Source organism: Amphiura filiformis, chromosome 7 (genome assembly GCF_039555335.1).
Source record: "Amphiura filiformis chromosome 7, Afil_fr2py, whole genome shotgun sequence".
Taxonomy (NCBI): domain Eukaryota; kingdom Metazoa; phylum Echinodermata; class Ophiuroidea; order Amphilepidida; family Amphiuridae; genus Amphiura; species Amphiura filiformis.
In genome coordinates this window covers 12,279,505-12,305,254 of record NC_092634.1, presented here as the reverse complement: position 1 = coordinate 12,305,254, position 25,750 = coordinate 12,279,505, and the positions used below count along the sequence as shown (strand labels likewise).

General features: G+C 36.6%; 1 protein-coding gene across 3 annotated transcripts in view; it reads left to right on the top strand.

Moving 5' to 3' along the window:
* LOC140156269 (high affinity cGMP-specific 3',5'-cyclic phosphodiesterase 9A-like) overlaps positions 1–25,750 on the top strand; it is a 361,412-nt gene that overhangs the window by 295,715 nt on the left and 39,947 nt on the right. For all 3 annotated transcript variants that reach the window (XM_072179256.1, XM_072179257.1, XM_072179255.1), the window contains exon 7: positions 13,142–13,237. In XM_072179256.1, coding sequence (XP_072035357.1) covers positions 13,142–13,237 — 96 coding nt within the window. The remainder of the gene's footprint in view (positions 1–13,141; positions 13,238–25,750) is intronic.

Here is a 25,750-nt window from a genome sequence, read left to right as displayed (position 1 = left end):
GATCCAATCAGAGGTAACTCGGGTAGTTCATGAATGATCTAATCAGAGGTAGCTCAGGTAGTTTGTCAATGATCTAATCAGAGGTAGCTCAGGTAGTTTATCAATGATCTAATCAGAGGTAGTTTATCAATGATCCAATCAGAGGTAGTTCAGGTAGTTTATTAATGATGTATCAGAGGTAGCAAAATAGTTTATCAATGATCTAATCAGAGGTAGCTCAGGTAGTTTATCAATGATCTAATCAGAGGTAGCTCAGGTAGTTTATCAATGATCTAATCAGGGGTAGCTCAGGTAGTTTATCAATGATCTTATCAGGGGTAGTTCAGGTAGTTTAACAATGATCTTATCAGAGGGAGCTCAGGTAGTAGGAAGAGTATGTAAGCACATTAAGGTTTAAGTATAATAGGAATATTTGACTTTTTGATTATTTTGCTCATACAAACAACTTAAATAAATCAGTTTGAAACTGGTGTTGCATTATCGGTAGTTCAATGCAGTTAGAGCCATTGCACTGTTATATGCAAACTGTGCTCAATTGTGTTATAAGATAATACACTCAAATAATAATGATAATAATGAGGACAAATATTCACTCATGGTGTAGTTAAATACAATTAAAATGTAAATTAAGATTTGCACATAACAACATGTACTGCATAATTTTTGTTGGTTTAATTTTGTGCTGTGATACAATTTTGATAGTTTAAACCCAAGATTTAATTCAATGTTACAAATAAGTTGATACCCAGTTAGGGTTTGAAGATATTTGTTTAATTTCTCCATCTTTAAACATGAGGAGGTTTTTATTAGCGCTATCAAAGTGTGCTCCGTTTATTCAACTATTAATATTATTGAAGAAGGCTTATGTATTGATTCATGCCATGATGAAATGGTACAAAAAGTTATAATTTAATCTTGGGAAATAAATCCCTTAGAATGAATATAGATCACATATTAGAAACAGGTGGCATAGTCATTTTATATTGTCATCATAAATTAATTGCCTGCTGTCGAAAATTGGGCTGTGCCAATTGAAATCCATACACCCCAGATGGAAGACATGATTTTTAATCTTCCACCCAGGGAATGTGAATATCAAATGGGGTTATCAGAATGGGTGACTCCATTTGAAATCTACAACCCCAACATGGGAGATTAAGGATATATATGTCTTCCACTGGGGCATAGATGTCTCCCCCACATTTCAAGCCGGATTGGCGCTAATGCATGGGGGTATATGGATTTCAATTGTAATTGCCCCATACAAACTCAAAGTGTCACTATGTCTACAGTGGGTGTATTTTGTAATTTTGCTGACAGGATTCTTTAAACTTTAAAGGGACCCAATGCTTTGTAAGTTACTTTAAGGCCTTGGAAATTTGATATTGATAAATGAGTGTTGCATTGTGAATTATGTGTGGGCAGAAAAGGACAACTGTGGTGTTATTGCATTTGTATGAGTTGTTTTGATTTTTTATCTGTTGAAATGTAAAAGTGGACGAACCTGTATTCACAGGGCGAAGCGCCCATCTGTCTTTTAAAGTGATTGGGCCAGACTCCTTCATTTAATGTTGTTGTTGGCAGATCGTTACATCCTCTCCACAGGGAGTCTGTTACCTTTTGGGCATTGAACAAAGCCGGCATATGTTTGTACACCTGACAGGGGAGAGGCAATAGGGGTGAAGAGCCTTGCCTAAGTGCACAACACCTTGATAATATGGGACTCTAACCCGTGACCTCAAGTTACTTCACAATTAAGAATCAAAGTCCAAGACCACTACCTTATAATATAAAAGTCCAAATCAGACAATCATCAAAAGTGACTGTAATTAGAATCTTGAAGCAAATTAACAGACTTCAACAAAACATAAAACGTCTTTGAAAGTCAATAACAGTATTATAATTAACAGGGCGAGTTAGTGTAGTGGTCTTCTCAGTCGCTTCTCACCGCTGTGGCGGTGTTCATTTCCGTGGTGCCACATGTGAGTTTGGTTGCCGATCCATGCTCGCCCTCGCAGGTTTTTCTCCGGTGCTCAGGTTTTCCTCCTGCATCTAAAATCGGACCTCTTCCCATATCCCTGTCCCGTCATATCCGGATGGCATCCCTTGAATTTAGTCGCCTCTGAGCACTATTGGGCTTAGCCTGGCTTCGGCCGAATGTTATAAATAAATAAATAAATAAATAAATAAATAATCACCATTTGAAAGTGGTTGGAAAAAGAATGAAATAGACCTTGAAGATGATTAAGAACAGAAGACTACTTCTAACAATTAATTTGCTTCCACCTCTTGGTGCATATATCTTTTCCAATCAGATTTTGAATTTGCATTCCAATTCTGCTATGTCATTTACCTTTGTTTTATCCACCTTTACCACACATGCAAACACCCTACAAATACCCGTAACCATGACGATTCATCATATTTATCCCAAATGTCATGTATGATTTGAAATGCATCTACCCGTAACCATGACGATTCATCATATTTATCCCAAATGTCAGTGTAGGATTTGAAATGCATCTTTCAGGTGGTAGTGTGAAATTAAGTCAGTCATTGTGTACCAAACAGATGTTAATATAAGTAGGTTACTCCATTGTGTAAACAGTTGAATTGAATGTAAGGCAATTGATGACCAAGATGATGGACTTTGATTAGATGATGATATTAACAGTAATGGAGCTACTATTGCATGTCCTTATTTAGAATTTACTTGTAAAGGTCAATCATTTGACCACCTGTTTCTGTACTAGCACATTATTGAATTAGGGATTCAATCATGTTTCACCGTTGTTCATCACCAATTAACAATGATGCGTCCGTGTCATCTGCGGACATGAGTTGTTAATCGGTGATGAACAATGGTGAAACATGATTGAATCCCTTTCAACAACAAAAACACGCTAAAGATGTCTAATTCACATGATTTTTTCATTTGGAATGTCCGTTTGTCATTGCCACTCAACCTTACAAGAAGTTCTATTGATATCAGCAATAAAGCTTAATAAAATGGTAATGTTTATAGCTGGTTGCTACCTCCAACATAAGAGAGTGCATGTACTGTTTACACATAAGTTCCAGGCATGACAAATTTTAAGCACTCATGCATAATGCATACGCGTAACCTTGCGTTCGGGTATACGCTACTGGACTGTGGATTCATCACCAATTAACAACACTTGGCTCCTGTACAAAGGATAGGAAGAGTTGAATTGGTGGTATAGTGTGATATTTTTTGGACTGAAGTGGCCTTTGTGCAAAGTATGGAAGTGAATCTGTATTATTTTGTAAATAAAAAAACCCACAGATATATAATGTAGCTCAGATGATTTGAGTCATTGTATTGCACTTGTTAGAATTCGGTATACTGTGCACTACGTGTAAGTGCCGCTCTCAAGACTCTCTTTTTTTTTCAAGCGCTTTTTCCGCTCTAGAGATCCTCTATTTTCTGTTTGGAAGACCCTATATTGGAAGTCTATATGAAGTTTCAAGATACTTTTGGCTAAATTTTCCCCCAAATTCCCCAAAATTAGCTTCAAATTTGAGGTACAAGTACTTACTTGAGAAAATGTGAGAAATGTTTCACCAGAAAAAAAAAATTGTCACCAGAAAGGGGACTGAATGAAGCCCCATTTTGGCTCCAAAGACTCCATTTTAGGTTTTAAACTATGGTCTGGAGCCTTCATTTTCCAAAATCTGGGCAGCACTTGCCTACCAAAAACATTTCTTGAGTATCCCTAGTTTTCTTGAGTACCCCCTAGTTAGAAAGTCTGTGATCTTGGTGACCAATGACACACCATAAACCCATTTAAGACTCATAGCTTAGCTTGATGACACACTTGCATTGGTTGCTTCAATCATGTCAGTGAGGATCAAAACATATCATAGCAAACCAGTTCCTCTAAGACGCTCTTTCATTCCAGATTAGTGTTTAATACTTGCCTTATCAGTGAACACACATGTTTTTGATTCCAACAACATTAAGGGGACTCGATCTTTTGTGCATAATTATAGAGGGCCAGGGGATAAACTCTATCATTTAAAAAAATCATTTGAAGAAGTCAAAGAGCCCTAAGAATAAAAACTGTAGTGTAATTCACGCCAGACACAATTTCTTTATATGACAAAAATTAATTTTTGTAATCAATCAGAAAACAAACGTTTTATATCAAATTTAAATTTAGCCTGAATCCGTAAATATGGTACCTCTCGCCCTTTTTTAGGTCAAGGCTGTTTTTACCATTATCCAGCGAACCATTGTTGAAGCTATTTCACATACATGTATAAAACATTCTAGCGAAAGAATGAGGCCATATACTGTTGAAATATCTTTTGTTGATTTTGAATGATAATGTCATGAAGTCGTAAATTTTAAGGTCAAATTCCTAAAACCAAAACAAAACATTGCGACTCAGATATTTCCAGACTTACGCAATTTCATCATCACATCAGTGTCTTTATTATTTGTTTAAAACCTTTCCCAAACGTTCGTGCTCTTTATCCATAAAACGGCTAATCTATCTTTAAAAAACGCGTCTTTTTTTAGTAAACAAAAGGCTAAAGATGGCATTATGAGATTTATCATTTATCATTACACTCCTCCACTCAACTGCCATCGTGGCCGAGCGGTAAAGCGCTAGACGCGTAATCGAAGGAAGTTACAAATCCCAACGAAGCCTGTGGAAACTTTTTAGTCTTGCTAGTGCACGCATTTGTAAAATCATTCGATTTGAAAAAAAAAAAGACATGCGGAAATGTTTTTAATTTTTTTTAGTTTTTTCCAGAAAAATTCTGCGAAAATCAGACTTTTTTTCTCAAAATACCAAATACTGAATGTAGGTTATTGAACTATGCCACTGGCAATGAGTGGTTATTTTGGTTTATAGCAAATACAAGTTTTGAAGTCAGACTCTTGAATCTGATAGAAGGCAGTGTCGAATAAGGAAAAGGTCACAGGGTTTCAACAACATTCCACATGAATGTGACGTTCAATACATCAATACATGTTTGTTTATACAAGCTACTATGTAATGCACATGTGATGCAAACAGTCTTACTGTTGTAGGTATTTACTTCAGGAGTTTATCAATGATATAAATACAGTGAACTCAGGTAGTATATCAATGATCTAATCAGAGGTAGCTCAGGTAGTTTATCAATGATCTAATCAGAGGTAGCTCAGGTAGTTTATCAATGATCTAATCAGAGGTAGCTCAGGTAGTTTATCAATGATCTAATCAGAGGTAGCTCAGGTAGTTTATCAATGATGTAATCAGAGGTAGCTCAGGTAGTTTATCAATGATCTAATCAGAGGTAGCTCAGGTAGTTTATCAATGATCTAATCAGAGGTAGCTCAGGTAGTTTATCAATGATCTAATCAGAGGTAGCTCAGGTAGTTTATCAATGATATAAATAGAGTGAACTTGGGTAGTTTATTAATGATCTAATCAGAGGTAGCTCAGGTAGTTTATCAATGATCTAATCAGAGGTAGCTCAAGTAGTTTATCAATGATCTAATCAGAGGTAGCTCAGGTAGTTTATCAATGATCTAATCAGAGTAATCAGGTAGTTTATCAATGATCTAATCAGCGGCAATCATGTAGTTTATCAATGATATAATCAGAGGTAACTCAGATAGTAAATCAATGATCTAATCAGAGGTATCGCAGGTAGTTTATCAATGATCTAATCAGAGATAACTCAGGTAGACCATAAATGTGACCATTCACGGCGAATGAGCCGTAAATTCCTCCCCGGTCAATTTTGTTTTATTTCGTGTTTAAAAATAAACATAAACTTTAAAATGGTATATCATTTGACTTCAAACGATATCCAGAAGCGGGGTTATGGTTTGTTAAACTTTGCTCCTTCAACAAAATTATAGCTTTTTACGTTTTTACATGTGTCTCTTTTTCCACATTGCTGGCAATAAATATCAAACAGTCATAATTGGCGGTCATTTCAAATCATCCCCAAGTCAACGAGGTTTAAGAAAGTTCTCTCATTGTTAATTGTTGGTTATGCATAAAATACAATGCCTGGTAACCCACCACTTGAACAGGATTTAGCAAAAGCAAACAAAGACCAGAGCTATTAAAAGTTCTATAGCCATCTAAGGTAGAAGCTTATTATCCACTTCAACAATAGGATTATTGATTAGTTTTTGACTATCAAAATAATACAGATGTCGGGCCAGCTTAAGTTACCGATGAATACGACCTTCGTACACATTTTACACCGTAACTCAGAATACAATTTAGGGAATTTACGGCTCATTTGTGCTGCCGGGTCACAAATGATAATGTCTCTCATCTCTTCACGTTGTATTTAAGTAAGTTTCGGCCTTCATAGGTATGATTTCATTCAGGACACAGTTCTCTAACCCCAATATATTGTACATTCTTAGCATGACCTTTGAAGGGGTTGGGTACAAAAACTCATACCCATAACTGGAGGTCAACATTTGCATTATGATTGCTGAATGTAGGTTATTGAACTATGCCATAGGCAATGAGTGATTATTTTGGTTCATAGCAAATACAGGTTTTGAAGTCAGACTCTTGAATCTGCAGTGTCGAATAAGGAAAAGGTCACAGAGTTTCAACAACATTCCACATGAATGTGACATTCAATATATCAATACATGTTTGTTTATACAAGCTACTATGTAATGCGCGTGTGGTACAAACAGTCTTACTATTGCAGGTATCTACTTCAGGAGTTTATCTATGATATAAATAGAGGTAACTTGGGTAGTTTATTAATGATCTAATCAGAGGTAACTCAGGTAGTTTATCAATGATCTAATCAGAGGTAGCTCAGGTAGTTTATCAATGATATAATCAGCAATAACTCAGGTAGTTTATCAATGATCTAATCAGAGGTAACTCAGATAGTAAATCAACGATCTAATCAGAGGTATCTCTGGTAGTTTATCAATGATCTAATCAGAGGTAACTCAAGTAGTTTATCAATGATGTAATCAGGTAGTTTATCAATGATCTAATTAGAGGTAGCTCGGGTAGTTTATCAATGATCTAATCAGAGGTAGCTCGGGTAGTTTATCAATGATCTAATCAGAGGTAACTCAAGTAGTTTATCAAAGATGTAATCAGAGGTAATGAGGTAGTTTATCGATGATCTAATCAGAGGTAATCAGGTAGTTTATCAATGATTTATTCAGAGGTAACTCAGATAGTTTATCAATGATCTAATCAGAGGTATCTCAGGTAGACCATCAATGATAATGTCTCTCATCTCTTCACGTTGTATTTAAGTAAGTTTCGGCCTTCATAGGTATGATTTCATTCAGGACACAGTTTTTAAACCCCAATATGTTGTACATTCTTAGCAAGGGGTTGGGTACAAAAACTCACACTCCACAACATTTGCATTATGATTGCTGAATGTAGGTTATTGAACTATGCCACTGGCAGTGAGTGATTATTTTGGTTTATAGCAAATACAGGTTTTGAAGTCAGACTCTTGAATCTGATAGAAGACAGTGTCGAATAAGGAAAAGGTCACAGGGTTTCAACAACATTCCACATGAATGTGACGTTCAATATATCAATACATGTTTGTTTATACAAGCTACTATGTGATGCACATGTGATGCAAACAGTCTTACTATTGCAGGTATCTACTTCATGTGCTATCAAGCAATTGATGTACTCCTGAACATATTAACAAAGATTGTCAGAGTCAAGGCATTACTACTTTGTTTTACATTTTGAGGGCATGCTCTATCTTTAGTTCTTACTATACAGCTTGAAAATCAGGCCCTTTTGGTAGATGGATAAAAGGTATGTGACTTACCCTGAAAGAGGGTGGTCCAATGTTATCATGTACTAAATTGTGTTCAATGTTCTTTTGTGTGATGTGTGATTTTATCATCTCCCTGGTATTTGATTAGTATGTTTTAACAACTTCTTAAAAGAAGTTGTTATTTACTTGATATCTGGAAGTACATCAAGTAGTTCCATCAATGATCTAATCAGAAGTAACTATGTAGTCTGTTGATGATCTAATCAGAGGTAGCTCGGGTAGTTCATCAATGGTCTAATCAGAGGTAACTCAGATAGTTTATCAATGATCTAATCAGAGGTAACTCGGGTAGTTTATCAATGATCTGTTCAGATGTAGCTCAGGTAGTTCATCAATGATCTAATCAGATGTAGCTCAGGTAGTTTATCAATGATCTAATCAGAGGTAGCTTGGGTAGTTCATCGATGGTCTAATCAGAGGTAACTCAGGTAGTTTATCAATGATCTAATCAGAGGTAACTGGGGTAGTTTATCAATGATCTATTCAAATGTAGCTCAGGTAGTTCATCAATGATCTAATCAGATGTAGCTCAGGTAGTTTATCAATGATCTAATCAGATGTAGCTCAGGTAGTTCATCAATGATCTAATCAGATGTAGCTCAGGTAGTTTATTAATGATCTAATCAGATTTTAGTTTTATCGGTATTTTATTATTCACATATCATGGCCAAATTACATGTAAAATTACAAAGCAATTATACATATTAAAACATTAAAAAGGTTGAACACTAAAAGAATAATTTTAAAAGGCATCAAAAACAAATTGCACACAAAATATTAATTTTTACCAAATATTGCACATGTTTTGGAAAACATCAAAATATACTAACTTTCAAAACAATTATAATAAATATTGACATAAAGAAACAAATATTATAGCAGCTGCACCAGACCATAAAAACAGCATTCATGGCACTGAAGAACAATCCTAAGAGGAGATTACTGATTTAAAAGATCAACAAAATATGGGATAGGACTCAGCCGAAAGCGCTTGGTCCTGGCACGGAATTTGGAAAAGTTGTGGGAATTACGCAAATTGCGACCATGGCTCTGAAGTCTGGTAGGAGGGATTAACGACTGTGTTCGTTCATTATTAGGCAGCCCTTCAGCAAACCTATGACAGTGTTGCACCCTCCTATCAGACAGGGAGTCAAGTTTACAGCTGAGCAGCGCAGCATGATATGAATTGTAATCTCCTCCCAGGATTGTTCTACAGGCTCTTTTTGGAATAGACTCAAGGTCTTTGGATTGTTTAATTGAAATACTAGAATGCCACACAACACTGGCGTACTCGAGAATCGGTCTAACATAACCACTGTAAACGACACTCAGCTCTTCAATATCAAAGCCAAACCTCTTGAGGGACCTTAGCATAAACAACCTCTTATTGGCTTTTTTAAGCATGTTATTAACCTGGGTGTCCCACTTGAGGTTGTCCTGAAGATAAATACCAAGGACCTTAGCTTCTGTGATGTATGACAGTGGTTCTGCGCCGATTCTCAAGTCGCCAGCCTGGGGCTTATTTTACTGAAGCATACTTGGAGGGCCTGACATTTGGAGGATTTAATTTGAGCAAATTACCCTTGGACCACTCAGTAAACTGATCAAGATCAGATTGTAAAAAGCTGGAGGGTTGCGATCCATTTACATTCTCTGCAAATGTCAGGTCATCCATGTATTTCCAACAACTAGAATTGGAATTTTGAGCAGCATCGTTTATGAGAATCTGAAAACCAATGGGACCGAGTTTCGTGCCCTGAGGTACTCCCCCATGAAGTGGAACATAGTCTGAAAGGGTGTCATTAAAAGCGAACACATTGCTGCCTATCATGAAGGAAATCACAAATCCATGGAACGATGGACCCACAGACTCCCAAGCGGATTATCTTATCAACAAGGATGGTATGGTCGACCAAGTCAAACGCTTTGGAAAAATTCGTTAGGACCACCGTTCCAACATTGTGACTTCCTTTTGCGCCTTGATGCAAATGGTGAAGAAGGCTAACAAGGTAATGGGATGTCGAAACACCTTTAACATTGTCAAATTGGTGCTCATCAATTTTATGCTTTAGATGTAGCTCAGGTAGTTTATCAATGATCTAATCAGAGGTAACTCAGGTAGTTTATCAATGATATAATCAGAGGCAGCTCAGGTAGTTTATCAATGATCTAATCAGAGGTAACTCAGGTAGATTGTCAATGATCTAATAGAGATATCTTGGTTAGTTTATTGCTGACCTAATCAGAGGCAACTAAAGTAGTCAATAAATGATTTAATCAGGGGTAACTCTGGCAGTTCATCTGATTCCCTGATCTAATCAGAGGTAATGCAGGTAGTTTATCAATGATCTAATCAGAGGTAACTCAGGTAGTTTATCATTGATCTAATCAGAGGTAACTCAGGTAGTTTATCAATGATTTGATAAGATGTAGCTCAGGTAGTTTATCAATGATCTAATAAGTGTTAATTGGTCATAGACAGATAATGGGACACTCCAACCTTTCTGGTGTGACAGAGAAAAGCCAATGATGCCAAATACTGACAAAGAGCTAGCCAATACAATCAATACAAGAGCCAAAAAAAAGCTCTATATCTAGGCAACCCCTTTACAAAAAGCTTACAACACCCTCACTAGGGTCCCAAGTCCCAAAAGCCCTATGAGAATATGCTTAAACTGCATGAGTCCAAATATATAGATTTGGGTTTGCATGGCTGCTCTTGAGAGCCCTTAGCTGGCCTTGCTTGGCTAACCCAAGCACTCCTGTCCAAAATGACCCACTTGAGCAATTGAAGTCTTAAAAAGATTCATAAATTCACTTTTTCAAACCTTATTCAGGTAGATTATCAATGATCTAATCAGAGGTAACTCAGGTAGTTTATCAATGATATAATCAGAGGTAACTCAGGTAGTTTATCATTGATCTAATCAGAGGTAACTCAGGTAGTTTATCAATGATTTGATAAGATGTAGCTCAGGTAGTTTATCAATTATCTAATAAGTGTTAATTCAAGTAGATTATCAATGATCTACTCAGAGGTAGCTCAGGTAATTTATCAATGACCTGATCAGAGGTAACTTATGTAGTTGATCAATAATCAAATCAGAGGTAACTCAGGTAGTTTGACAATGATCTAATAAGTGTTAACTCAGGTAGTTTATCAATGATCTAATCAGAGATAACTCAGGTTGTTTATCAATGATCTGATCAGTGGTAGCTCAGGTAATTTATCAATGACCTGATCAGAGATAACTCACGTAGTTGATCAATAATCAAATCAGAGGTAACTCAGGTAGTTTGGCAATGATCTAATAAGTGTTAACTCAGGTAGTTTATCAATGATCTAATCAGAGGTATCAATGATCTGATCAGAGGTAACTCAGGTAGTTTATCAATGATCTAATCAGAGGTATCAATGATCTGATCAGAGGTAACTCAGGTAGTTTATCAATGATCTAATAAGTGTTAACTCAGGTAGTTAACCCAGGTAGTTTATCAATGATATAATCAGTGTAAACTCAAAAGGTAACTGAGGTAGTTTATCAATGATTTTATCAGCGTTAACTCAAGTAGCTCATCAATGTCTAATCAGAGCTAACTAGGTAGTTTATCAATGATCTAATCAGTGGTAACTTTTGAGTGATCGAAATCACAGTGTAGTGCCTCAAATTACAGCAGAGAATGGGAAAGGAAGCATTTGTCACAACAAGAAAAACACAAGCACAAGTACAATATATGGTCCCTTACCGGTTAAAGGAATGAGAAGCTTACAGATTGTGTAATAAACGCATTCCAATATTCTGGCATGTTTAATATATATAGACACATTGTTTATTTATATAAACTACTTTATGATGCATAACTGTTACTTTACATGCCATCAACAATCAATTGCACTCCTAGATATTCCCATTGCAATCAGGTTATCAACACACAGCTGCCAGTAAAATAACCAGGAATTCAAAAACCCATGCCTCCTCTGCAACTATACATAATTCCATTCCATTAAAAACATTTAATATTCTTTATAGGTTAAAGAACTAGGGTCCAAAAGTGTTTGTTCTTATTTGAATATATTTCTCAATTTTGAATAGTAAAGTACCGTCGATGCAGCAAGATTTGTGAAAACAAAACCGATTTGAAAAGCCATGCTTTTATGAAGATTTAGGATTTGAAGATTAAAGGTCATGTAGGGATCAACATGAAGGATGTGTTCAATAATATTTACTTCTGAGTTATTTATATGTGTGTTATCAAGCAAAATCAGTCTGAAGTCGGCATATTAAATATTTGGTTTTTACATGATTGTATAAAGCATTTGCAAAGCTACATTTTGCAGAAAACCCAATTGAAATTGAATATTTAGTTCCAAAGATATGAACAGTTGAAGTGTATCCAAAACAATATGCAACAAAAGAAATTATTGTTTGTGTTTGGCCATATCTGAAAATCAATATATCTGATTTCCGACTGATTTTGCTTGATCACATCACGTATGCTGGTGTTTGTGTTTTTGAATTATACAATAACATACTTTATTATGTTATATGTTCATATTATTTTGCAATGCGCCAAGCGCTAGTCCAGCCCCCCTGATGGGGTCGAGGGGTAACATCCAGAAGCTAAGACATGGACAAACTGGAGTGGGTAGCTCTTCTGACTACAAATAGCTTTGGTGGCAGTGCCTTCAGATCTGGTAGGCACAAGCTGGCCATTTTGTAGAGGACTGTTGTAGCAGTCACTTGACATCTTTGATGGAGAGATGTGATGTTCAGCGTTGTGCTTGCTTCCTCTTTGTTCACGCCTATGATTTGCAGGGCCTTCCTATGGATAGAGTCTAATAATCCTAGAGTGGTGGTGCTGGCACTCGTATGCTTTTAGTTCCGGAGACTCCATTTAATGTCCTCAAGATCCATTCCTGTACCTGCATTTTTGAAATCTGGAATTAGTAACAACAGAAATGACAGTTTCAATAAATTTATGTAGAGTGGTTTATGTGTCTTGCTTCTCATACAATACTTCAATTATTCAATTAATAAAGTTATCAATAACTTTATTGTGGTGTGTTAAATATTTTTCAGCAATGCTATTTAGAATTTGTAAAAAAAAACCTGCAGTGATCCACCAATATAAAATGTTTTTAATTTTAGTGAGAAAAATCCCCCACAAATTTCAAGAGAGTTTCTGTTCCCACCCCACCCCTCAGAAAATTGACATTGATGATGGACTAACAGCAATGAACTAATCGGTATAAAACTACCAAATTTGCCAAGCAATATTTAATCACAATTCCTTTTCATGTTTTATCTTGCAGCTATCGGTTTTACAGAATTTTCTATTTGAAGTCTTCAGACACTACAACAATGTACCATTCCATAATTTCAAACACTGCTTCTGTGTAGCACAAATGGTAAGTATGGTTTATCTATAGTCCGTATACCTTCCTAGAGTCGGTAAAGTGAAATCAAATTTTGAGATTTTCTCATAAACTGTTCATTTTTGCAGGAATATGTTATGCCCATTGGATTCATTGCATCATTTCCTTTCTGAAAATGTATACTTTTATATACTTCTCATCATTACATTTAGAGATACAATAAAAAACAATATCCAAATTCCTGACTCTGGAAAGGCATACAGACTGTAGGGATTATTTCACTTACATTTACATTGCATCTTTACTCTCTCCATGCGTGTGTTGACTACAGGTGACAAGTTTCAATTTTGTTATAAAAATTCAAAAATTTCATAATCATATTTGGAATCAACATGAGAAATGCATTAAAACGCATACAAACAAGCCTATAGTATTGGTTCAGTGGTTCTTGTGATAGCTCTTGAAATATCTCAAAACTTAGGAATTTTTATGTTGAAGCCTATAGCTAGCATGCAGAGCATGAAGTCCAAACCCATCTGAACCCAAGACAGAATATGAAGCAGGTTATGTTTACTCACAGCCAAGTTATGTGGTGGACATAACACTGTAATTCAAATCTCTGAATGCTAGATACTTTACTAATGTCTTTATGCAGTGACTATCAAAATGCCCACAAGCAAGGAAGTTCTTCCATGAATTAACGTCACTCCTACTGTCATGAGGTCCTGGACATCTGAGTGTATTATACAGCTATCCCCTAAGATAGACCCAGTCCACACTAGTATTATTTCGTCATAGTATAGTGATATCCTGATTATACCATGTTTATAATTAATGAATGATGAGAGCGTTCACACGGTCAGAACCTCATAATCCTGTTGTAATCAATTCTAGTTGTACACACACTACAGCATTTATGAAGTTCATTGAATAAACATGATACACCGACAAAATGCATACACACTGGTAAATTTCATCGGCAATTACGCCATGATTATGCTATGAACTTTCGTAATGCGATTATGACACAATCATAATTGATGGGAAAAAACACACTCATGTGGACCGGGTCATAGACATTGGCTCAATTCTAGTTGTGCGTTATGTGTGACAATGTCTAATCCGGAAAGTTTATAAATGCCCGTTTATCAGATTTGATTGACAAGCCGTTTTGGTTTTGTATCGCATCTTTTGTTTGAGTTACAAAAAGTGAGCAGATACTGATCATATACGGAAAACCCAGAGGGATACATAGATGTTGACAAAGAAGTAAAATAATTTATTAATTTGATAAAAGAACTAATGACGAAAACCAAATTTTGAAGGAAGTTGGTCTTCCAGTCTCACAATGCAAGCAAGCACAAGCAGGTGTCAGGGTATTGGGGCCATGGGGCTCACCATAAAATAGGGGTCTTGGAATGGGCTATTGTATTTGAAATACATACACCCTCTGTGGAAGGCTTGACCTTAATCTCCCACACAGGAAGTGTAGATTTCAAATGGAGTTACCTATTCAGGTAATCCCATTTGAATTTCACCAGAATGAATAGGCGTAGATCCCAGGGGGATGGGGGGATTTATCCCCCCACAATATTTTGCCAGGGGGGGATGGTCCATACAATCATCCCCCCCCCAATGTTGACGCCTGATAATGGGTTTCTGACCAAATTAACCTCATATTTGCCCATTTTAGCCCCAAAAGTGTAATTTTGGCGCTTTGCCGCATTTAATCTACTTTTACACCATATTTCATCAGTTAAGCTTCAAAAGAGCAAAAATTTTCGCGCGCTTCGCGCCCATTTATATCATAAACTAATTCTGTCGCCAAAGGGTGCTGGATTGACTATACTTCAAGATTTTTTTCCAACTTCATCCCCCCCAATGTCAAAAAGAAATCTACGCCACTGCCAGAATGCTTAAATAGATTCACCCAATTGAGAAATAGAATAATTATATACTGAAAATAAAATGAAATTTGCATGGAATTAAGGGAGGAAAGGGTGGTGTAGGCCTATTGGTCAAACCACTTGTCTCTCACCAATATGGCTCATGTTTGATTTTCCACAGCTCCGTAAATGAGCATGGCTACCAATTCATGTCCATCCTCTCAGATGGTCCATAACGTTAAGTTTGACATTGTGAATGACAAGATGCATGTTATATTTATCTATTGAGTTCATTGGTATTATTTTGAATCATCTATTATGAGGCGTTATGCAATGGCGACACCAGATATTTGTAGGGGGGCAAAGTGAAATTCAAGGAGGGTGAGTCAATCAATTTTGTGCAAAATTGCAACAAAAATTGGAAATTGTTGTAATTTTTGGTTTTTTTTACTGGGGGCATTAGGGGTGGGCAAGATTCCTGACTGTTTCATTTACATCCCCCACCCCACACCCCCTGTGGACCACCTCTGATGTTAAAAGTTTTACAAGAACAGGTGTGCCTTTAATAGACAGACTGGAAGGAAATGTTGATGTTGAACTTCCTATAAGGGTGTTATGTATCAGACTAGAACAGCTTTATCTCACCAGCTAGGCTCCTAATCGGATCTTGAAGACATGAGTGATGTGTCAAAACGTGATACAGCTAAACCTAAGCATAAATATTGTGACAACCTTACTGCGGAGATTGTCCTCATGATATAGTCTGCTTAGAGTGGAGTGATAACCTCGCTGCGGAGATTGTCCGCACCTTGTAGTCTGCTTATAGTGATGATAGGTGCATGCACCTTGTCAAATATGGGAGGAATGTGGTGAAGTAAAATGTAAGGGGAAAAGAAACACAAGAGGATGGAAAAAAGAAAGAAAAGGGGAATTTAAGAATTACAGGTATTTTGGAAGATAAGAATAAAACCAACTTTGAATTTTGCTAAAACAACCAACTTACATTTTGTAACCAAATTCTACATATACTCAAATTATTTGCTGTAAGTTTGACATTAACCTAATGCTGTTGGCATGGTTTTGGGGCGGTGGCTTTTACCCACGGACCATGGGGTATGTCCTGATTGGAAGCCATTTTTAGGTGAAGGTGTGCTTACCAAATTGACCTTTTCGGCAAATCCCATAAGCCTTTGTGAGTACACCTGAGAACTCGTCATTTGACGTCACGCCGATCTGCGCCAATTCGCACGTCATTTATCGAACATCGTTACTAAAAGGAAGGTTTTATTACAAACTCTAATGGTGACCCGCAGGTCAAATTGCTAGAATTGTACATTAAACACAACTAAACAGACACAATGCAATTTGCAGGCAGCAGCTTAATCAGCGCCAATATTGCAACATTGAAACAAACAACTGTATAAACATCCAATCCAACCCAACCCCGTCCCCCAGTAGGCAATGAGGATAAAGTGTCTTGCCCAAGGACACAACACGTTGGCACGAGCGGGGCTCGAACTGCGCATTGCAAGTCGGTGTGACGTCAAATGACAAGTTCTCAGGTGTACTCGCAAAGGCTTATGGGATTTAACAAAAAGGTCAATTGTTCCAAGTTCAAACTATCTGCCAATGTCTTTAGCTTTCCCATTGATTGATTGATTTGATACTCATTACAATTCTCCCCTAAAATGTAGTCTGCAATCACATGTAGATTGACTTCCGTTATGTTTATAAATGATTGCATAAGAATCCATATCACTTGATTTAGTCATTTACTAAAGCATTAATGATACTACTGTAGACAGTATGTCTGATATTAGAGGGTAGTTACACAGCACTATTTACCTTCAACAGACGTCAAACTCCTTAGTACAGCCAAGAAAAATACTTGGGGACATAATGAATAAGTCTCATTTAAAAATGGGGTGATGACCATGTCTGTGTGTTAGGTAATTTTACAGATATATTTATTCAATTTCAGGTGGGTTGGAAGGGAGCATGACCTAGGGTCAGCAACCCATGTTTGCAACATATTCCTGATTAATCATTTGTACATCTGTGAGACCGTATCTATCCAACTACTCCTCCCTCAGCACTGCAGTTAATGTAATGGTCATGAAGTTACCGCCTTTTATACTAGTAATTGCACGCATGTTTAGATTTGTGAGTGCTATAACTGTATCATTTGTTGGTATATATCATGTCCTGAACAAGACAGCTTATGATGAAAATACATGTTCTTTTTTTTTTTTTTTTTTTTGGCATTCTGGAACTTTCTGTCAGTCAGCCTATACACTAATCCAACAAGCCTAGTGATGGTCAGAATTCATTCCGCCATTACTGGGGGGCCATCCGCACCAAACTGGTGTTGTAACTGCCCAATGGGGTGGAAAAGTCAATCTTCAAAGTCAATCTTATATATTGTATTGCATTGTAAACGTTCAATATCCTTTTGTCACACTGGTGATAGATCACAGTTTAAAATTTCCGCAAAGCCTGCATCATTTGACGCTTCATGTGGGATGGCCCCTTCATCGGCTGCCAATGAGGTGTAGGAATGCGTGGAATCAGATTTGTGTATAGGCTATGTATATTTTATAGGCGGTTATGGTGCCGATGGTTGGTTGGTTGTCCATTTAGCTGTCTTGTTAGCTGTCCAGAGGGAAGCACAATCACTAATCTACTCTGCAGCCTACATGCAATATACCCTATTAACTTCAAACTTGGTAGGATGATAGAGTATGTTGATCTAATGTGCTCTATAGTTATTTATGAATTTTAATGAGCTTATTTAATATTTTGCTTGAAATTCCATTAGCCAACTCTGCAGCCTACACTCAATAACTGACTAACATCTTGGTAGGATGACAGACTGTGATCACCTCTTGTGCTTAGAGTTTTGCTATTTGCACATTTATGATAGGCCAAAAAAAAAGGTTTGTCTCAAAGCTCGCGCCCACATTTGTAAAATCGTGTGATTTGAATAAAAAGAGAAATGCAGACATTTTTTTTTTTTTTTTCCGGAAAAATTTGGCAAAAATCAGATTTTTTTCTCAAAATACCATTAAAATACCAAGTTGGGAATAATAATTTTTAAAAAATTGCATTTCACATTTGTTTTCAAACCACTCGAGAACTTTGAGAAAAAACTTTATTTTTTTGGCCTTACAAACATTTTTTGGGCCACTGTAATTACAAATCATGATAAATCTCACTACATATCCAGAATATGTTTGATTAAACTGTTACTGCAATATGATAACCACAAATCTAGTAAAAGTGGGTTTCAATGTGTTACATAATAGTATTTTATTACTTTTCAATGAAATAATGAAAAATATAGTTGTTAAGATTTAAATGTATGTAAATTGATGCACTACTTTTGAAAACAGACAATTGTGCCCTATTTTTTTAATGAAGCCCATAATACAGTTGAATCTCGTATTCAAATCTACTTAAATATTGAATAAGAAATTTGAAACACTTTTCATATGTTATTAGGTTCATGCTTTGTAACCATTAAAGGAGCAGGTTTCTTTTAAGAAAGTATATAATTCTGTAAGAATTTGTATCCTTTATATAGGAGCACATGTGCGGGAATGATCAAATTCGAACTGAGTGAGCGTAATCGTACAAATTTGCATATAAATAGACCCATAAATATAAATCCCATGTAATACATGCAATAAATATGCAATAGGCTATTCCAGTTGAAATCCATACACCCCCTATGGAAGACATGACCTTGATCTTCCACACAGGGAGTGTGAATTTCAAATGGGTTTACATTAATGGGGGGATTCCATTTGAAATCTACACCCCCTGTGTGGGAGATAAGATTATGTCTTCTGCAGAGGGTGTGTGGATTTCAAAAGGAATAGCTCAATATTCCATGAATGGAATCATGATGTACACAAATCTTCTGAACGTAGCTTGACTTTCAACATGTTTCTACTGAACTGAAGGTTATAGGGTAATGGTGGTTGATGCCAGGTAATACACAGTAACAGTTCCAGTAGAAACAGATGGGTGATGCTGGGCTGGGTGATGAAAGTGAACTTCATCATCAACTGTCAACCATCTTTTGAGGTGGTCAATATTGGTGAATATGTTGTGATGTTCCCAGTAGAAACAGTTATGGTGACGATTTAGTGGGTTACATGATAGTCACTTATTATAATACAGCATAGAGCAATCATATGCATACAGAGTGTTTCTACAGAGCTGAGAGTTAAAGGATGATGGTGGGTGATGCGAGGTAATACACGGTAACAATTCTAGTAGAAACAGATGGGTGAAGGTATTAAATCCAGTTACAGTCCCAGTAGAAACAGATGGGTGAAGGTTGATGTTGGTTAACTTCACCATCAACCATCTTTTAAGTGAATAAAGAGTTAACTTAAACACTACACTATTTTTCGCTCACCTGGAACATTTACAATAGATCGAGCGTCTTCAGCAGATGGTGATGCTGTGATGATATCTTGTCTACAATCGGGATATCCCTTTCTGATTACGTTGTGTGATTGACAGTATGACGTCATAGGGTGTAGACAAGAAAACAAGATATCATCACAGCCATCGCTATCTGCTGAAGATGCTAGTCGATCTAGTGAAAATGTTCCAGGTGAGCGAAAAATAGTGTAGTGTTGAAGTTAACTCTTTATTCATTTTATCTACCACTATGTATGAATATCCACTCATATACCTTTGAAGTGCTTTTCAGTTGGCGATACACATTCACAGTAGAAACAGTTAGAGGGGGCATCAGATAAAGAGAATATGGTAGACATTTTCAGAAATGTGATTCTGAGCGAAAATATCCTGAAATTAACTTTTAAAATCTTAATTATTATTATGAAAGTAAAAATCGCTATATTTGACAACAAAATGAGCACTTTTATTCTATAAATGAATATGTTGTGTTTTCAGGTGTTTACTGAGGGGAATAACAAACATGTCCTATGCACCCTTGGTGCTGCCAATGATGTAGATTCAATTTATCTCATATGAATTAGTGAGATGAAACCTGTTCAGAAAAGAATATGCACATACCAAGCTGTGTATACACAGATTTAGAGTTTGGAAGGAATAAATGGACTAATCCAGTTACAATTCATACACCCCATATCAAAACCAGACATAAAGCGCGCTTCAGACTCCGAGTATTGTACGTACAATATTGTATGTACAATATGTAAGTTATTTAATCTATTGCCATTCTATTTCCAGTAATGTTTAAGTTCTAACGAATGTTTGATGACGAAAAATCGATAATATGTTACATACAATATCTAGCAGAAATATATTATCGATTTTACGTCATCAAACATTAGATTAGAACTTAAACATTACTGGAAATAGAATGGCAATAGATTAAATAACGCATATATTGTACATACAATATTGTATGCGATACAATAAAAATCTGTATACTGCTTAAGTCACTAATTTTGAAAATTTACATTTAGTATAGGTCTTCAGCTTTCATTTGATACCAAAATTATGTTTCTAGGGCATGTGGTCCTCATTCTATGGTCTTTCAATGGGAAAGGGGGAAGTGACACATGAAGAAAAGGCAAATGCAAGAAAAATGGCTTTAAAGTTGTAAAATGACATGTTTAAGGACATGGTTTGGCTCAGAAAATGCTAGATTTGGGTGCTTTAGATGTAAAAGAATATTTTGTTTTCAATGGTAGGTTAAAGTAAACATATTAAGGAATCAAAAATTAATAAAAACTGAAAAACAAAATCTCCAAGGTTTTTCATCCCTTTCCCAATTTTGACCCGCTGTATCGCAAAATGGCTGAGTGCGACTTATGGCGGGTTTCGTCAGAGCAGGTCACATATAGAAGACATGATATTATTCTCCCACACAGGGAGTGCAGATTGCAAATGGAGTCACCCATTCTGGTAACCTTATTTGAAATTCACAATCCCTGTGTGGAAGATTAGGGTAATGTCGGGGGTAATGCCTTCCATAGAGTAACCCAATTTGAAATTCACACCCCCTGTGTGGAAGATTAGGGTCATGTCTTCCATAGGGGGTGTATGGATTTTGACTGGAATAACCCAATATGTCAGAGCATTTTGCTATGGATCATTATGCTATTTGATTATTAAAATTATTTTGAACACTGCATTTATGCGGAAGATAAACATTAAATTGTTTATCTTCCGCATAGAAATGCGAATACTTTTGCATACAAACACAAATACATATGTGTGCGGATACTTCTGCATACAAATGCATAATAATGCGGAAGATAAACATTTAAATGTTTATCTTCTGCATACAGAAAATATACAGTGAGGAAGGCCCAGCTATGAGATGCCGTTTGGAGCAGCTTTAAAAGCTCGATCAGTGACCCCAGCAAAAGTGTTAAAAATGTGCAGAAGTAGCTTAGAAGTGAGGGATGAGTCATTCAGGAGGAGCAAGGCAGTTAAACGAATGCCCTGGTGCCGTGTGTCATTTCCACTCATGCACTGATTAACCACACGATAAAAAATTTCGGAAAGCACCGTAAGAAAACTTGGCAAGTGGTGGCAAGAAAGTTTCGCACCACGTACGTCAAAGTTCACTTTTCAAAGGGCGAACTGTTGTTACGAAAATCAAAACAACTGGTAAACAGATCTACTAAATTACCTCAAAAGGTCAAATCTCTCATTTCGTCTGTGAAAAATAAAATGACGAAATTGCAACAGTGACTGTCACCCTTACGTGTGAAAATACAGCTTATTTAGCCAGTATCAACATGGTGGTCTCGGTTTGAATATTTTCCTAACATAGTGGACTAACTCCACAGCTATATGGTTTTTCACAATATAACAGTAATGGAAAAAAAACTGAAATTGTTCGTCATTTTTCGGCACAAAAATTTTTGGCAAAAAATGACGTCACAGACATAAACAACAATCTTCTAATTAGCATATGGTCACCATTCCTCCAGCTAGCTCGTCCTGTGATTGGTCCTTTAGTTATCTAGTTTTTATTCTATATCGCTGATCAGGAGTAGTTCACTGGTAGAACACCAGCGCTGTCACCTTCGCAGCCTAAGCAATCCTGAAACATCACTTAGTGACTTAGTAGGGACAAATTCACATTAGGTCCGATTCAGACTCCACATCACAGTGCAATGCGATGCTATAAAAACTGAGCCAGGTTTTTACGAGCTCGGCAGTGAAAATTCTCATCACACGGTGGAAATTTTGGTCTGCGATGGAGTTGGATTTTTTTGTTCAACTTAATCGCATCGTGCTGCAATATCGCAGCTGTGCACGGTTGTGATTGGCTGCTGGAAAATCAAGGTCGGCAAAATGACCAGAAAAGGAGATAGACTGGAGATGTAGACCCCACACGCTTTTAAAACATCGCAGCATCGCGCAATGATATTAAAATGTACATTTTAATTTCATTGCGTGATGCTGCAATGTTTTAAAAGCATTCCAGCATTGTATCGCACTACAATGTGGAATCGGACTTTAGGCAGTATTATGTCTGTCTTGATCAGCGTGCTTTGGATTTGGGACCAGACTTTGGTGGGTTAATCTTCATTCAGTTCAAGGTGATCCTTCAGGTAGCATTAGGTCCCGGGCATTAGTTATTTTCATGAGAAAGTTGGCAAAAAGGAATCAAACAGCAATGTTGATCATTTTGTTTCAAGCTGAAATTATTTAAAATATACAGCCAGTAGCCTCTTCCATTAGTTTCCCTTTTAGTTTCTGTAAGAAGGATTTTTTCAGGGAGATATCTCGATCACATTTGCAGGTTTTTTACAATGTGGTGGTTTGTTGAAATTCTAATTGAACAACAGACTGCAATATATCAGCTACATTTACAATCAGCATGGTTCTACTGAACAAACGGTTGACACTGAATGCAAGGAAATTTGGGGTGATGCGAGAACGGACCCAGTAGCAAGGGATCGTGTCATGGGTGATGCGGGGTGATGCGAGTGAACCTCATCATCAATTGTCAACCATCTTTTGAAGTGGTTAATTGTGGTGAATATGTGGTGATATACCCAGTAGAAATAGTATGGGTATCGATAAAGTGGGTGACACTGGAAAGATACCTCTAACAAACTAAAATACAGTGCAAGTGATCAAAATCTAACCTTAAAACCGTTTGAAGGTCACAAAAAAGTGTTTTTGGACTTCCGTTTTTTCAAAACATGGACCATTGTTTAATGATTTTCTGTGATAAACCTACCCCCATATCTTGTTGTGAACAACCGATCCATTTGGTACTTGTACTTGTATACTTCAACATAGAAGTACCGCAGGCATCACTGCAAGAGGAGCATGATAATGGCATTATATAGAAACCTACATTGACTGACTGACTGACCCTCTGTGTGCCACAAGGCTATGTTGTCATGTTGGTACAAGGAGTGGTTAAGGTGGTGCCAACTGGTTCTTCAGCAAGTTTGTCAAATTATTTACATTTCTTGCCAAATTCACAGGAGTGTTATGAAAAGTACCAATTGCATCTCAGTTATTTAGTAGAAATTCTATGGATTATGAACATATTTGAACATACAGCTCAAAAATTGGTTGTAGTTCTCGAAGTAGTGACATAGGGCCCCCCTAAATAGAATCGCACTTTGATTTTGACTGTTATTTGAGAAATAGCCTGCAAAATTTAACAAGATTTGTGGGTTTCCGGTCTATATACCCTTAAGATGAAGATGTGTTAGTTTTAATCAAGTAATCATAAATATTTTAGAAACTGATCTAAATTCAGGGAAGATTTGTATATAGGTGAGTGCTACGTTATGTAGGACGACTAGGAAACCTTGTTGCACGACCTGAGGGGTTCTAGCGTGATTTGACAATGTGTACGTGGCTGAAAGCGTGAACCAGTATAGATTGAAAACAATGCCTGGATTACTATATCTCGTATCGTAAGGCCAATTTTGTTTGTGTACCTGAATATTTCACACATTTTGTAAATGATATAGATTTGAAAAATAATGTTCATGCCCGAGAATTCTTTTTTTCAGTATGGTTTTTATGGAAATTTGCAAAATTTTCACAAAATCCAACAAAATAATTGTTCTTTCCAGGCACTAGATGTAGCAATGCTTTATGATATAGATATGAGATATTATGATAAAATCAGGCCAATAGCCAGATTTTTTTTTTTTTGGGGGGGTAGGCCTACAGATTTCCCAAATGCAGATATTTAAAAGAGAAATCTTCATTCTGGTGAAAAATAGACCTTTATCCCCTCTGCAATTGATTTTTGGATCTAATATATTTTAACAAATTTTGCAGAAAGTTCAGGATTTGGGGTACTATTGCTATTTTTTACAAACAAAGCAGACGTTTTGCAGATTTATGGGGGTGCATTGCCCCCATTTGCTACGGGCCTGTTGATAATTGTTTATTATTTGGTGGTGCAAGTTAGATAAAATAATTTGTCTTTAAAATTGTTGCTGTAATTATGCATGGTTACATGTACAGAGATTTGGAGTTGTACTCACTAGAGGTAAAGAAAGAGCGGATGTCAGGGTTCGTTAGGATGCCAAAGAATAAAACTAATCAATCGCTACTTTAGGATTATACATGTAACTGCAATTGCTGCCGCGTGTCGAAATCCATGTATTAAACTTGGAAGAAAAATACCATAAATGGAACAACTGAATGGATGAGAAAGATTGAATGAAAAACATGGCCAGTTGTGGCTGCTACCTGACTTGACCTGAGATGTCGTCATTTGATGTCATGCTGAATGTGCACATCGTTTAGCGAACATCATCACTGCACATTTGACAGTTGTGAATGTGCAGTAATGATGTGTGCATCGGCATGACGACCTCACAGGTCTACCCACAAAGGCTTATGGGATTGATCAAAATGGGCAGTAAGTAAATCAGAAAAGAATTTTTGACACATAGCAGCTATTGCAGTTAGAACAATAACAGTAGATAGCATACATGTAATGTAGAGTCACTATGAGCTAAAATGGCCTCATCCAAATGGCATAGTCCAATAACCTCAATTAAACAATCATAGTGCAAAAATTGACCTCAAGTTGCAGAGTATGAGATTTTGTACCCAAATTTTCACAGGTCATTCAATGAATGTACAAATGTATTGGGGTTAAAGAACTGTACACTAATAGATGAGAATGTATTGGATCGTAGTGAGTAATGAGATGAGATAGGACACGTGATGAGGTAATGAGTACAACATGTTAAGATGGTGCTTTGGTAAATGACTCTTGATTACATCATTCTTCTCCATTCCTTTTAACCTACTTTTCTTATATATGGCCTAGATTGTAAAAAGGATTTGTGGTGCTGATAAAGTAACCATGCACAGACATGCACCTGCAGTCAAAAAAGAACAATATTGTTGAGGCCGGGCTGATGTGTAGCTCTGGCATATAGGAACCATGGCACTACCCTATCTCCAACCAATCAATAAGAATATAGCATACTTGCCTGATGCGAAAAAATTACCTTTTTTACTTTGTTTTTCAAACAAGCATAATATCCACCTTGAAATCAAGTGCCCCCTCCACTGTACCTCATTAGGCCTAAAAATTGTTTGATTGGCGTAACCTGACCGCCCTAAAAATAGGCCCGACCCTAGACTTTTTTTTTTTTTCTTATTTTTTTGCACAAAAAATTTTAACAAAAATTTAAATTTA